The 15,437-nt window shown below is 42.8% G+C and overlaps 1 protein-coding gene and 1 non-coding gene across 3 annotated transcripts in view; both read right to left on the bottom strand.

The window, feature by feature from the left end:
• The window catches only part of NCAPD2 (non-SMC condensin I complex subunit D2), a 46,331-nt gene extending 30,894 nt beyond the window's left edge, over window positions 1–15,437 (bottom strand). Inside the window, exons 1-10 of one of the 2 annotated variants that reach the window (XM_089488908.1) lie at window positions 15,332–15,437; window positions 10,276–10,351; window positions 7,074–7,132; window positions 6,451–6,632; window positions 5,597–5,730; window positions 5,203–5,330; window positions 4,949–5,072; window positions 4,731–4,878; window positions 3,223–3,420; window positions 676–810 (exon numbers count right to left, since the gene is read on the bottom strand). In XM_089488908.1, coding sequence (XP_089345034.1) covers window positions 676–810; window positions 3,223–3,420; window positions 4,731–4,878; window positions 4,949–5,072; window positions 5,203–5,330; window positions 5,597–5,730; window positions 6,451–6,632; window positions 7,074–7,080 — 1,056 coding nt within the window. In that variant the 5' untranslated portion in view covers window positions 7,081–7,132; window positions 10,276–10,351; window positions 15,332–15,437. Of the gene's footprint in view, window positions 1–675; window positions 811–3,222; window positions 3,421–4,730; window positions 4,879–4,948; window positions 5,073–5,202; window positions 5,331–5,596; window positions 5,731–6,450; window positions 6,633–7,073; window positions 7,133–10,275; window positions 10,352–12,730; window positions 12,892–15,331 lie in introns of those variants that run through there. The other variant, XM_089488907.1, reaches the window with a different exon arrangement.
• Window positions 6,708–7,025, bottom strand: LOC149323428 (small nucleolar RNA U85). The gene has a single exon (XR_016279606.1). It is a non-coding gene; the product is annotated as a small nucleolar RNA U85 (small nucleolar RNA).

Below are 15,437 nucleotides of genomic sequence, written 5' to 3'. Positions count from 1 at the left end.
AGTTCACAAATGAACATAAAATATTAAGCCATTAACTAAATAGGGCATATCCAAATACTTTATGGCTCCAAATGAAAAAGAGGTATGGTTATTTATGAAAAAAAGGTATGACTAGCTGTCTTTGGGCATGACATTATGCTGAACCTTTTTATTGCTGCTTTAATCTTGTCATATATGGCATTTCATGCTGTTTCACTGTGTTTAATATCTTTCCCCCCCTCCCAGAAGCGAGCAATGTAATAATCTTGATTAGACACACAATTTTATTGAATAAATTCACATACAGGAAAAAAGAACTACACAAAACACAACATAAAACACACGTAACACTACAAGACAACCCTAACTAATAAAGGGAACTACACAACTTGCCAACTATTGGCGGCAGTTTAATTTCACTTTCTCCAAAACCTTGCTAGATAAACTACTTATATTTGGTTTTAAAATCTCCTTTAAGTATTTTAAACAACATGATTTCAACTTGTGTCCTTGGAGATTTTAATCCAAACCATACTTATTTGCAGTGTTATCATTTATATTTAACTTGCTGCAATGGATCAATTATATTGGTCTTATATAGAATTAAATATAGAAAAAAGAGGTAAGATTTAATATTTGTGATGAATGTAATAATACAATGTGTTGTATTTAAATCTTTTTAATGTGTTCTCTTACCTTACAAGAGAAAGGGTTGTTGGAAAGAAAGGTAGTCAGCAGCTGAATAGCATTTTTAACCACAGTTACAGATTTGTCCTGTAGTCGACCCACAGCCAGGCACACTACCGCTTGGAATCGAGTCAAAGGCAGAGCCTATGGCAAATAAATAAATACATAAATAAATAAAATGGAAGAGGGATGCAGAACTGGGACCTCAACAGAAGTAAGGGATGATTCTATTAACAGAATCTATGCCACCATACCCAGGTTTCAAACACTGTTCAGCAGTAATGCAACATCTACTCAAATCATCTCCTACTGGATCTAGACAAGGCTTTAGATCAAGAATGGTCCACTCTGACAGGTCTAGGCACCCTTTTCACACACTCGCTTGACCCTGGTGGACGACATCTGTCCATTTTGCTAAATCTCATGCCTTAAAGTCAGGAAAATTTGTTTTGGTGTAAACATTGCAACTTAAATCCTTACTAGACTAATGCATCCATATTGTCCATTTAAGATTATGTAAGGACCACAGACCCCTTATGCCCCAAATACTGTAACTATAACCATAAAATAATCTCAGTGTTAAAAACAAGTCTACTTTGAGGTCAAAAGCAGCCCATCCTTCAAGTGGCCTTTAATCTGTGGATGTGATGTTTGAAATCAAAAAGTCAAAATGCCCTTTTAAAAAAAATTATGAAAACAATTATTTCCAAGACTGCTAAATGAATTACTGAAAGTTAGATTTTACCTGTGGGAAATGGCCCAATCTAAATCTAGTGATTAGATGAGGTGAATCCAGATATAACTACAGTCAGCCCTTGACTTTTGCAGGGGCGTGTGGAGCAGTGTGTGCCCCCTGCCTCTCTTCCAATGCATCAAAGAGCTCAGGCAAGCTCTCTGCGCCACTGGAAGGGAGGCGAGGGACTCGCTCACACACACACTTCTCTCGCCCTCTCCTCTGATGTCTCAGAAAGTTGCTTGCGCTATCTGAGGCATTGGAGGAGGGGCAAAAGAAGCATGTGCGCAACCCTTCCCAAATGTTCCCTCCCTAATGGGCTTCTTCCCCTGCTCCCAGAGGAAAAGCCCAGGAGGAAGGGAGGAGGAGGAGTGCGCATACACACGACAAGAGACTTGCGAATAATCAAATCCATGAGTGCCAAAGCTGTGAAAGTCAAGGGCCAATTGAAAATGCTGAAGAAAAAAATAATAAATAAAAATGGAATGCATTTTAACTGAGTGAAGTGGTTGAGTGTTACCACCCAGTGCTGTGATGGTGAACCTATGACACATGTACCAAACTGGGCATGTAAAGCCCTCATTGATTGGTTCCTATTCTTGTAGCTCGCTTCCCATTGGCTGGAGAATGTGTGGGCAGTGAATTTGAAATTTCTGGTGGCTGGGAAAGGCTGTTTTTTTTCTCCCAGCAGGAAAGATAGGAAACTTTTGTTTCCTACGGTCTGCAATAAAAGTCTTCTGTTTTTACCACATCAAGACTGATTGACTTCCATTGGGGTAAGAGTTATTGGTACCTAGGGGAAGAAGGCGAATGAGGCAATCCCTACCCACCTCCTCCAAAGCTCTTGCCAGCTGTCCCAGGCATGGAAGGAGGAGGGGCTCCCCTGGCCTCTCCAAATAACCAAATTTATGAATGCCAAGTCTGCAAATGTGTATAATATTTTTTTTAAAAAAAGAAAATGACATCTAGAGTTACTAGAGCCACAGATGCTCAGAAAGGTATTGAAAAAAGGAGATCATCAGTGACATATCAGCTGACAAAGCAACTCCAGCAGAAGTACTAAAATAATCAAATCCAGAAGGATATGATGAAACAATTTGATAAACTGGACTGGATGGCCCTTGCGGTCTCTTCAAACTTTATGATTCTATGAAGGAATCTATTGGGCAATTAACACAAGAGGTTAAGGTGATAACTGATGAAGTGGAGAATACAGTCGTCTCTCTGTTTTTGCAGGGGATCTGTTCTGGACTCCCCCCCACCAAAAAACAGAAATCCACCAATATTCAACCCCTATTGGCTTGAATGGCCATTTTAAGTCCCTCTGTTTGCCCCTTGCGATTAAGCAAGAGACATTGATTTGAAGTCTGCACAAATTGAGGGATGACTGTACTCCCAACCCCTTCAGAGACACAGAGGTTTAGGATAAGGGCAACCCAAAAACAGTACACAATCTTTTCTTTCCCAACCTCTGTTTTCAGTAATACAGCCAGCCCTCCATATCCACAGATTTGTTAAATCTACATATTCAAGCATTCACAGCTTGAAAACATTTTTAAAAAGCAAACCTTGATTTTGCCATTTTATATAAGGGATACCGTTTTATTATGTCATTGTATTTAATGGGATGGGTATCCACGGAATTTGGTATCCACAGGGATCCTGGAACTAAACTGCAGTGGATACCAAGGGCCTACTTTATCCAAACCCGCCTCAAAGTTAAAAGCGAATGCACTTCTTAACCAAACAGTACTCCTACACTTTGGGTAAAGGAATCAAAGGCCAATTAAAAGAAAAAAAGTTCATCCTCACTTAGAACTCACTTTTTGTTGCACAATACGTGTGAAGAGCTGCAACACACGACTGCGAACAAATCCATTGACATCACACATATGTGCCTGTAGGGTGTCCAGAAAGTGATTCCTTGTACTTCTTGCAGCTTCTTCCAGCTGCTCTCCATTCAGGACCTGCAGCAATATCTCTGCCATAGCAGTCAAGATGGCATTCCGCATTCCATAGCTCTGTAGGACAGTAATATTGTTCAGAATGGTATTTTTCTTGGTAGTTTGAAAATCTTGTAAACCAGAGATGACAAGATGCTCAGGAGGCATATTTGAAGAAGCTTCAAATATGAAATGGAATGAGTTGCATCATCTATTCAGCAATCACAGGTCAAATGTCCTCTATAGTAGCAGCTCTGTAACAAGCTGGGCCAATTTGTCATGAACTGCCAAATACTGCAGGGAAATGGCAATCCAAATTCAGAATCTGCTGATGTAATACTTGGGAATGAATGAAGAGTCATAACCTAAATGTACATTCAGAGAATTAAGAAGTCACCCACCCTCCTTTTCAGGCAAGATGAAAAGGCATTTCAGTGCTGGCACAGTTGCATTCCTGTTGTTCCACCTGCACCACAGGCTTAAGGAAGAATTGATTCCTGATCCAAACTATGATTACTCAGGAGAAAATTTCAGTGTTTAACTCCACTGATTTCTAAATAAGCACCATCAGATCAGAACTGGTATTTTACCAACATACAACTTCATTAATTGAGAATCATAGAATTGAATTGAATTTGAGCCAGGCTCTTTCTCATAAGAAATCAAGCAGAAACTTCAACAGTCTATAATGCGACTTCAGAAAGTCAAATTTCCATTTTTAGTCAGAGTGCTAAATTACAATTTAGGGTAAAAAAAGAGTGTCTGAAGTCTGGATGCTTATTATTTTCTGCCTTGGAACATGAGATTGAAAGTAGCCAGGAAATTCATGAAGGTAAAAGCTGGTTCTGAGCCTTCTGGAATGCAGTAACAAGGAAATACAACATACCAAGCAAAATCATAGAACAAAACTATGTTGCTGTGAAACATACAGGATTAGTGGGCGAAGGGTGGCCCTGGGGCTACATGCAGCCCCCTTGGCCCCTCCAACTTATCCTTTTTCTGGCACATGCTCACACAAAAGGGTGATTTTTCTTTCCTGGAAGATTCCAGGAATAGTGATGTGCCTTTAAAATACTTTGCAGCCCCTTCTTCCACTCAGTTCAACAACTGAATACTTACTTTTCAAAACCAGAAGTGGAATTCTAGCCATTTTTGATTTTGGGCATCTGTGGCCCTTTATGCATCCTTTATAGGGACAAAAATTTGACCCTAGACAGCCATCGAAGCTATACAATGAAGCACTTTTCTTTTCTTTACAGGTCTAAAACCTGGTCCAGCTGCAGGTTTCTCATATGCCCGTGACAAAGAAAGGATTTATGCCATGTGAAAGCAAGGATTTATTCTGCCTTGAATGATATTTTAAAGGTAGGGTGCCTGTGAAACAGTACCTCTCCATCCAGATGATGCAGCAAAACACTCATGTTGGCCAACACAATGGATGGTGTTTGTTCCGCTAATTCTGAAAGGAAGGTGGCATAGCCCTTCATCCCTGAAGCATCTCGGGCCAGCTCCTGAGGGCACTTCTGTCCAATCTCCCTGAACAGTGAACCAAGAGTCAGTAGCCGAAGCTGTTGAAACCAGGTAGGACCAGAAGAGTTTCTCTCACCTCAATAACTCGCCCACGATGCTCTTCATGCCATACTCCTTGATCCAAACACACACAGCCTCCACAAAGACTGGAGCCACATGTTCAAAGTGCTGAAGCATTTGCACAACCTTCAGGGTGGCACCTACCAAAAACAGAATATCAATTTTCATTAGGAGGGTAGGTAGGCTGGTTTAGGCTAGGGGTACACATTGGCAGCTAAGTCACATTGCATCTAACACTGGAATAATTTGAAGCAAGAAGCACAGACTTACTGAGCATATGGTCATATTGTCGTAGAGCAACTCCTAGTAAGTGGATGATTGCCTCTCGTGTTGGTTGATGCCTTTGATGGCCAATGCTAGGATTTTCCAGCATGCGGTAACAACAGCCTGTGACTAAACTGAAGAAAAAAACAAAGTAGGTATTGGAATAGTTGTATATTATCCTTGGGGACCACAGCAGTGGTATGATTTTGGATACTACCAGTTTTAAGAATCGAACCCCCTATTATCTACTACAACATGATGAAGTTCACCACATTCCTTTAACAAGCCCCTTCTCCTTTCAAATAACTGATTCATTCCCCTTTCTTTCAGTGCAGCAATACACTTTAAAAGCCCACGTTTGGAAAACAGCTTCCAATGAGGTCTCGTTCAGTATGCATACCTAACAAACTCTTCTTCCACTATTAAGCCACTCCACAACTGATGGAGGTCCAGCTGAAGTAACTGTGTGAGAAGCTGTAAGACGGGCAGCCTTTCCTCTTCCCACATAAAGCCTTTAGACTGGCTTTTCTTGCTCTGTGAGGCAAGTGCAGAATGTCAACTTCCGAAAAGCATGTATATTGAGGAAAAGCAAGTAATTATTCATTTATGTATTTAGTATACAGAAGACACCTTCAAAAATTAGTTTCCATGCTTGGAGCAAGCTTACTGCAAAGGAAGAAAGGCCTATTCTTACGCCGAGTCCAGCAATGACAGACTCAACATTACAACTCTCCCAGTGAAGGGGGGGGGGGGGGGAGAAACAGCCTAGTGATGAAAGCTGTTGAGCAGAGGTGAGCCAAATTCAAAGTGAGTAAAATGCCAGAACTGCTCTGTATTGTCTTGGAGCAGGCAGGAATACAACAGGAAAAGGACTCTTCTCATAAAAAGGGACTAGAAAAGCCCCAATTAAGATAGCCTTGGTTATTAGATAAAGCTGGATGAATAAGCCACTCAAATTTACCATCCTCTTCTGGAAGATAATTTTTCAATCAATAGAGTATTGAAGGAAAAGCAGTGGTATAGGAGTGTCAGATGAGGGGGGCAAAAAGAACTGAAAATAATCCACCATTTAAATATTGCACCAAAGATTACTTCAGAGGCATAGGATCCTTCAACAGCCAAGAATACTCAGACTGAAATATCCACTTTAAAGTTTTCATACAAATTGCAAGAATGACAGTTTCTTTTGGAGTAAATGTCTTCAGAGAGAAATGTCATTTCAAGTTAAGTAAATTTACATATTCACCCTTCTACCTTTCTCTTGGAATCCAGTCCCACCAGATTGCTCTTCCCAGACTCCATTTCAAAAGCCTCTACTAGTCGGACTAGTATATAACAGTTCATCTTGAGAACATTAAGGTGAAGAGCACGAAGTGAGCATGCTAGATTATTACTGCTCAAGATGGATGTCAAGTCACTTGAATGGCTGGCCACAGCTGGAAAGACAATTAAGAAAATATGATCACAGACCTGCTCTTTGTGCACATTTGCCTTATATACAAAATCATTGCAGCTTTCAGATTACCAAAGACTTGTGCTCATGGTGCCCCAACGGCCAAAATTCTGGCAACACCCAGCAACCTGTACCCCAGGCACACGAAGCTTGCCCTGTCCCCATTCCCTTTAGCATTCCTTGTGATGCTTTGCAAAAGAATGCTGTTTCCTTCAAAACGGAAGGAGGAAGGAATGGAATATCCTGTAGGTCTGCCCTTACAGCAAACACACATTACTTTGTATTGACCACCAAGATTACAGACCATTATATGAGGAACAGATTGAGGGAGCAGCCTGCCAATGAGGTCACATTCGCCTTGATATCATCATTAAGCTGCCAAAAAGTACTAACACATCCTATGACCTCAAGAAATTTTACTCACCCTTCATTATCAGTTCTAGAGCATCTTCTTTAATAGTAGAATCCACCGTTCTGAAATAGCTACAGGACAGAAACATGGATTTTTTTTAATGTAACCAGGACAGGGAGTAACAGCTGGCACAAACTTTTCTTAGCACCTTATGCATCTTCCAGGAGAACTAGTGTGGTGTAGTGGTTTGAGTGTCGGATTAAGACACTTGAAACCAGGGTTTGAATCCATGCTCAACTATGGGTAACTTTCAACAAGTCACACTTTCTAAGCCTCAGAGGAAGGCAAAGGCAAACCCCCTTCTGAAAAAATCTTGCCAAGAAAACCCTGTGATAGGGTCACCATAAATAAATGAAGGCACACAACAACATTTCTGAGACCAAATCCAAAATTCTCTGTCTATAAGATGTCATGAAAATGAGACTGAGAAAGTTTTTGCAATTTAAAAAAAGTATTTCCAAAGAGCATGTTGTTGTTGTGTGCCTCCAAGCTGTTTCTGGCTTTTGGCAGCCCTACCATGAAGTTTTCTGTTCAGAGATTTGCTTTGGTCTTCCTCTGAAGCTGTTAGTTTCCATGTCTAAATGGGAATTTGAATCCTGGTCCTGAGAGTCATAGTCCAATGCTCAAACCACTATGTAATGCTGGCTCTCAGAAAGAGAGTATGATAATAAATCAAATCACATGATTTAGAGGAAAAACCAAGTAATCACTAAATAGTAGAGCCAATACAAATAAGCTTTCACATGCTCTTTCATTAATGACATCTCTAAGGATTACTTCAATCATGTTTTCCTATGTTAAGAAAATCTAAGAACTGACACCAATTTTTTTCTTCCAAATTAAGTACATGACCTAAAACAAAGTAACTCATGTCAAAAGGAGGTAAACTATTCTGTATGACAGATCATCATTTGGAACACAGAGGAAAGTTTAGATACAAATGTATACATCTTACAAAACTTAAAAGCTTGTTAACAGTTAGTTTTAGAACTTTTCTCACAAATTTTTAATTTGTGTCTTAAAAGAACAACCATTTTGAACATCTCGGGCACAGCAATGCTGGCATGGGAAATAGCAAACAGTGCCTTTCAGACTCAGCTCTTTTACCATTAACACGTCACAGAAAAATGCTATGGCTTGTTTAGTAAAATGTTTTTAAAATATCACAGAATCATAAGAGACAACAAAGGCTATCTGGTCCCACCCCCTGCCATGCAGGAAATCCAAATCCAAGCATCCCCGGCAGATGGCCATCCAGCCTCTGTTTGAAGACCTCCAAAGAAGGAGACTCCACCACTCTTCGAGGAATGAGTGTGTTCCACTGTCGAACAGCCCTTACTGTCAGGAAGTTCCTCCTAATGTTGAGGAGGAATCTCTTTTCCTGGAGCTTGCATCCATTGCTCCGGGTCCTAGTCTCTGGAGCAGCAGAAAACAAGTTGCTCCCTCCTCAATATGACATCCCTTCAAATATTTAAACAGAGCTATCATATCACCTCTTAATCTTTCCTCCTCCAGGCTAAACAAAACAAGCTTCATTTATATACCGCTTCATACTGCCTAAGCAGTGTCTAAGCAGTTTACAACTGTAAGCTCATTTGCCCTCAACAGTCTGGCTACTCATTTTAGCGACCTCAGAAGGATGCAAGCCTGAGTCGAGCTTGAGCCCTTTTGCTGGTCTTGAACTTGCAACCTTATGGTTTTGAGTGAGTGGCTGCAGTACAGGCATTTTACCACTGCGCCACCAGGGCTCCGAAACACCCCCAGCTCCCTAAGTCTTTCCTCATAGGACATGGTTCCCAGAGCCTTCACCATTTTAGTCGCTCTCCTTTGGACATGCTCCACTTTCTCAACATTCTTTTTGAATTGTAGTGCCCAGAACTGGACACAATATTCCAGGTGGGGCCTGACCACGGCAGAATAGAGTGGCACTATTACTTCCCTTGATCTAGACACTATACTTCTATTGATGCAGCCTAAAATTGCATTGGCCTTTTTAGCTGCCGCATCACACTGCTGACTCATGTTCAACTTATGTTCTACTTCGACTCACATGTAGTCTTGTTCAGCCAGGTTTCACCCATATTATATCTGTTCATTTCATTTTTCCGCCCTAAGTGCAGTACTGTACATTTTTCTGTGTTGAATTTCATTTTGTTAGCTTTGGCCCAGCTTTCTAATCTATTAAAGTCATTTTGAATTTTGATCTTGTTCTCTGGGGTATTAGCTACTCTTCCTAATTTGGTGTCATCTGCAAATTTGATATTTATATACTTTGATGTTTTTTTACTTTTTTTGTACCTACTTTTTATTACTATTACTAACATAAGAATCATTAAGAAATAAGACAAAGCCAAGAAAACCTACACCTCAAGGAGAAAAGCTCTCTCCAAAAAATATCAGCCTGTTAGATGGAGTTATATCCACCCTGAAAACACAGGTTTGCAGTTGGGGGGTACTACTGGATTCAGCGCTGAGCATAGAGGGTTAGGTATCAGCAGTGACCAGGAGTGTTTTTGCAGTTAAAACTAGTGTGCCAGCTGTGCTTGTTCCTGGCAAGCTCAAATCTGGCCACATGCACAAAAGACTTTTAGCCAGGTTGTTAACTGAAACTGGCTACCGGGAGCAGTCATACAACTCCCTTGCTGCAACAGCTCCATTGGCTGCTGGTCCAGGCACAATTCAAAGTGCTGGTTTTGACCCATAAAGCCCTATACGGTTTGGGTCTAGGTTGTTTGAAGGATCGTGTCTCCCTTTAGAGTATTGAGATCTTCCAGAGAGGCCCTTTTCTGTGTCCCACCACCCTCTCAGGTTTGTTTTGTGGGAACAACACAGAGGGCCTTCTCAGTGGCTGCTCCCAAGCTCTGGAACTCCCTCAAGAGGCCAGGTTGGCCCCATCACTGCAATCCTTTCAGTGTCAAGTAAAAACATGCTTATGCCCCCAGGCTTTCTCAAACAGGCAAGGGCTGGACTTTAAATGCTATGCAAGGTTTGTATAGAGTTTTGAATATATTTTAAATTTTAATGTGTAATATTTTAACGTTTTAAAATTGTTCAGTTTTTTAAACATTGCAGTTACATTTTAATACTTCATATTATTTTTAACATGCACTGTTGTAAATTTCGTTAGTCACTTTGAGTCCCTATCCTGGGAGAAAGGCAGGATATAAATAAATAAATAATATTAACACTAGTGCATTCAGATATGCATACTCACTGTAGAATACTGTATAAGGTATCAAAATGCTGCAGGATAGCAAGAGCTCCTTCTGTGCGGAACACTGTCCGAAATGCTGCAAAAGGAGAGAAAGTCAACATGTGAAGGTCAAATTTCACACAAGGGTTTAGGCCTGCCTCTAAGAAAATGTCATACGCTGTTATATTCATGGAAAAATAGATCAGTGGACATGAGCAAAGCTTCATCGAATAGAGGCAGAATAGTATTTACCAGCTAGTGCTGTTCATGCTGAGAAAGGACAACTACAGAGCATGGTTTCAGATCAGGATCCCTAGCACTGGCAGCTTTATACAAACACTGTTTAACATTTAACATCTGGAACAGGCATGATCCATTCACTTTACAAAAGACCTACTTCTGGCAGAAATGAAAATTGCCAGAAATGCACATATGTGCCTAACATGTCAGGTCTGTATTGATTTATCTCTTTATATTTTGGGAATTTCCTTAGGAGTGTTGCTATATAGATTCTATAATATAGGAGGAGGAATGGTTGTATTTTCAACACTGGCTTCACCGATGCCTCAGACTCACCAGTAGTCTTAAGGTCAACACCACCCTAAACTGTTTCAGAACTGTTCTTCTACTTTATGGCTGCCGCTGTGAATTACTGGGTTTTGGATTAGAGAGGCCTTGGGCAAATCCCACTCAATGGCAAACCTCCTCTGAACAAACCTTGCCAAGAAAACCCCATGATAGGGTCGCCATAGGTCAGAAATGGCTTGAAGGCACACAACACGCACTTTAAGTTTAGGCTAATGCAGACCTATGGGGTGCTGGGATCTGTAGTCCACCTTATCCGAGAAACATTCATGTGGGAAATACACATTATGTATTTTGTCATTATGTATAGTGTATACATTATGTATAGAGTCATTATGCCATCTCAGATCGGACTAACACAGACATTAACTCCCACGGCAGTCCCCTGTGGAATTCTGGGGTTTGTAGTTTAGCAAGGCCTTGGGCAAGTCACACTCTCTCAGCCTCAGGGGATGGCAATGGCAAACCTCCTCTGAACCAAAGCAGCCAAGAAGACCCTGGGACAACTTCACCTTAGGGTCGTCATAAACTGGAAAAGACTTGAATGCACACAACAACAACAAAAGAGCTCTATGGCAGAGGATCCTAAATGCTCCTCCCCAAACTACAAATCCCAGTATTCCATAGGAGGCAGCCTTAGCAGTTAGTGGAACAACAGCGCTATAACAGTATAGTGTGATGTCTGGCTTTGGTGTGCCTTCCCGATTTATGGCAAACCTATCACAGAGTTTTCTTGTCACATTTCTTAGGGTTGTTGTTGGGTTTTTTTTTTTTTTGCCATGGCTATCCTGAAGCTTAGAGAGTGTGACTTGCTCAAGGTCGCCCAGTGGTTAAGCTACACTCTCTCAGCCTCAAGTTCAGGGGTAGTCAACCTGCGGCCCGCGGGCCGGATGCGGCCCGGCAAGGCCTTGGGACCGGCCCCAGCCTGGTCCTGCCGCCGATTGCCGCCGGGGCCTTTGGGGGCAATTGTCTATAGAAGCCTCAGAATCATGCATTTATATTAACATTTTTTTTTAAAATCAGCAAAAATTTTTGCGTGTCCTCCATTTTTTTTAAAAAAGTGTCTTGCATTTGAAAATTTTGTCCTACATTTGTCCTGGTTTATTTATATATTTAATTTTTTTTAATTATTTCATTATTTATTTTTTTGGCTTCGGCCCCCCAGTTGTCTGAGGGACAGCAACCCGGCCCCCGGCTCAAAAAGGTTGCCTACCCCTGCTCAAGTTAGAAAGCCACACTCTCTCTGCTTCCATTTGCAGCATTAGCAATCTTAGGGGAGTGTTTTTAAAGACAGAATTTGCAGGATATAAAAGAAAGAAAAACATGACTTGGTAACTACTAAGACAAAGGACAGTACTTGCCCACAGAGAATCATGGGGATTACTTGCCCATAGGGAAACAATGGGAATACCTGCCCATAGGAAATCATGGGGATTACTTGATTCTCTACGGGCATGTATTCCCCATGATTCTTTATGGGAAAGTAACCTCTATGTTTTCCTATGGTCAAGTAATCCCCATGATTCCCTACAACCAAATAAACCCCATGATTCCCTATGGGCAAGCGTTCCCCCATGATTCCCTATGGGCAAGCGTTCCCCCATGATTCCCCATGGGCAAGCGTTCCCCCATGATTCCCCATGGGCAAGCATTCCCCCATGATTCCCCATGGGCAAGCATTCCCCCATGATTCCCCATGGGCAAGCATTCCCCCATGATTCCCCATGGGCAAGCATTCCCCCATGATTCCCCATGGGCAAGCATTCCCCCATGATTCCCTATGGGCAAGCATTCCCCCATGATTCCCCATGGGCAAGTAATTTCCCATGATCCCCTATGGGCAAGCATTCCCCAATTCTCCCCACCCCAAGCTCCACTTTCGCCCACCGACCTGCCAGGCGCCCTGGGAGCTGTTGGACGGGCTGCACCTCCTGGACCGCGTACTGCGAGGGCGCCGGGCTGCGAAGCAGGTCGGCGGGAGACAGAGGCAAGTAGAACTCCCAAGGTGGATGCTGGAAGGCCATGCTTCCTCTGCTCAGATCTTTTCCCTTCCGTGGCCGGAAGTCGACTGAACCACCAACACTTAGTGTTCCATAGAGGCGGTCTGCCTGCGAAAGGGAGAGCCAATCAGTGACGTCGGAACGCCAGGCTGACCAATCAGAACACGAACATTTTTTTCGTATGCTGATTAGGAGGGAGCGGTTGGAAACGTTGAGCCCGGCCCGCGGGCCAATAGTAGCGGGGGACAAAAAAAGCGCGCCAGCATTTCAAATCGCGAGGGCTCGCCCAATCAGGTTCTTAGTTCAGAGCTCAGCAGCCAATCGCGTTAAGGGAGTGATATTCTCCAACGCATTCAAATACCACAATGATAGTTAAGATTAAGAAAAGGATAATGGCTGCCTCCACACTGCAGAAATAATCCAGTTTAACCCCCACTTTCACGGCTCAATGCTATGGAATTCTGGGAACTGTAGTTTTTGTGAGACATCTAACTTCCTCTGTCAGAGAGCTCAGGCGCCACAGCAAACTACAAATTCCAGAATTCCATAGCACCAAGCCATGGCAGTTAAAGTGGTATCAAACTGGATTATTTCTGCAGTGCGGATGAGGCCAATGCCATCTGATATTTTGGAGACAGTTGTTTCTGGGTGCATCTGCACTGTAGAAATTGTGCAGTTTGGCACTGCTTTAACTGCCGTGACACCATCCCAGAGAATTCTGGGATTTGTAGTTTTGTGAGGTGCCAGTACCCTTTGGCAGAGAAAGCCAAAGACCTTGTAAAAAGAAATGTTTTAAAATTCATCCGTCAACTGAAACAATTATCCCTTTATTTTAGGGTGACAATTAGTTTGGGACTGTGTTTAAAAAACAAAACAAAGAGCCAGTACAGACAGGCCAAAATAGAGCTGCTTCGGGTCACTTTGGAGGTATGCTGTTTAAATGATGCATGCGTCCTAAGAGGCCAGAAGATGTGCCAAAGCAAGGCTCCAGTCCTAAGGAGCCAGGAGAGCCTCGGGACTGGAGCATGGCTTTGGCGCAGCTTCTGGCCTCTTAGGACGCATGCATCATTTAAACAGCATACCTCCAAAGTGACCCGAAGCAGCTCTATTTTGGCCTGTCATTATGGGCCCAAAAACAGCTCTATAGAATTCAAGTTGCCCCATAATAGTTTGTCCCATCTCATTGTTGTTATTTTAAACATTTAAAAAGTGCAAAGCTGCTGCATGTATGCTCTTATTATTACACAGAGATCTTGCAGCACCTTTGAGAGTCACCAAAAGAAAGAAGTTGGCAGCATGAGTTTTTGTAGACTTAAGTCTACTTCTTCAGATGCATTTGGACTGAAGATGCAAATAGACTGATGCAAATAGACTGAAGACTATGAAAGCTCATGCTGCCAACTTCTTTCTTTCAGTGAGTCTCAAAGGTGCCACAAGGTCTCTCTACGTACTGATTCTACAGACTAAGGGCATTTACAGACTGGCCTGAAGGCTGGCCTGGGGGGCAAAGTTGGGGTGCAGCATCCTGACTCTGCCTCTCCAGGGCACCCTGACGCCATATGCCGCTCCAGACGGCACGCGGCATCATGGTGTGCCTCTGGTGCTGTGTCCAGATAACACAACGCCAAAGGCCACGGCGCTGAGCCACGCCTCTGAGGGCGCAAAAAGGCTGCATCCGCACTTCTGAAACAATCCAGTTTGACACTGCTTTAACTGCCATGGCTCCATGCTATGGAATTCTGGGAACTGTTGTTTCGTGAGACAATCAGGCTTCTTTGTCAGGGAGCTCTGGTGCCACGACGAACTACAGTCCTCAGGACCCTATAGCATGGAGCCATGGCAGTTAAAAGTGGTGTCAAACTGCCCCCAAACTGTGCCCTTTAACAGATTGTGGACTTCAGTTCCCAGAAGCCTTAGCCATGTTGGCCAATAGTCTGGGATTCTGGGAGCTGACGTCCAAAAGCCCTTAAAGTAGTGGTCTCCAAACTGTGCCCTATAAGGGCTTTTGGACTTCAGCTCCCAGAATCCCAGACTATTGGCCAACATGGCTGAGGCTTCTGGGAGCTGAAGTCCAAAATCAATTCAGGGGTAACTGTGTAGGCCATTTAACAAATCCAAACAAAAAAATCCATCAGTGGTACCTTTATTGGCCAACCAAAATGCACAATATACATGTTGCAAGCTTTCGAGGCTCCATGGGCTTCTTCATCAGGCAAGATGTTACAAACCAAACAGGATTGGGGGGGAAAACCAGAACAATTGGAGATGTTAGACAGATGCCTGCATGTTGTTTCAGTCCTTAGTAAAGATGTTGTGCACAGTTTGGGGCCACTGCCCTGGATTATAGCTGTAGGAAGCAACCCGGAAGGACACGTCCCAGCAGTCTCTAATTTTTTCCTAGCTCTCCATTACGAAGACTCCTGAAGGAACCCGGAAGGCTCTCTTACATAGCTGCCTCTACATGTTTCGTACCTCTACGTAACGCAACTCACCGCCGTTCTGCGCGGCCGAGGTGCATTGTGGGAAGGCTCCGGCGTCCAAAATGGCGGCGCTCTGAGGCAGCCAGGCTTCCCTGAACCGTTTTCGGCGCTGAGAGCT

The sequence above is a fragment of the Sceloporus occidentalis genome, unplaced genomic scaffold (assembly GCF_023333645.1).
Source record: "Sceloporus occidentalis isolate IW3139 unplaced genomic scaffold, rSceOcc1.0.p SCAF_1, whole genome shotgun sequence".
Lineage (NCBI taxonomy): Eukaryota > Metazoa > Chordata > Lepidosauria > Squamata > Phrynosomatidae > Sceloporus > Sceloporus occidentalis.
Note: the sequence above shows the minus strand (reverse complement) of the source record. Positions and strands in the feature narration are given on the sequence as shown.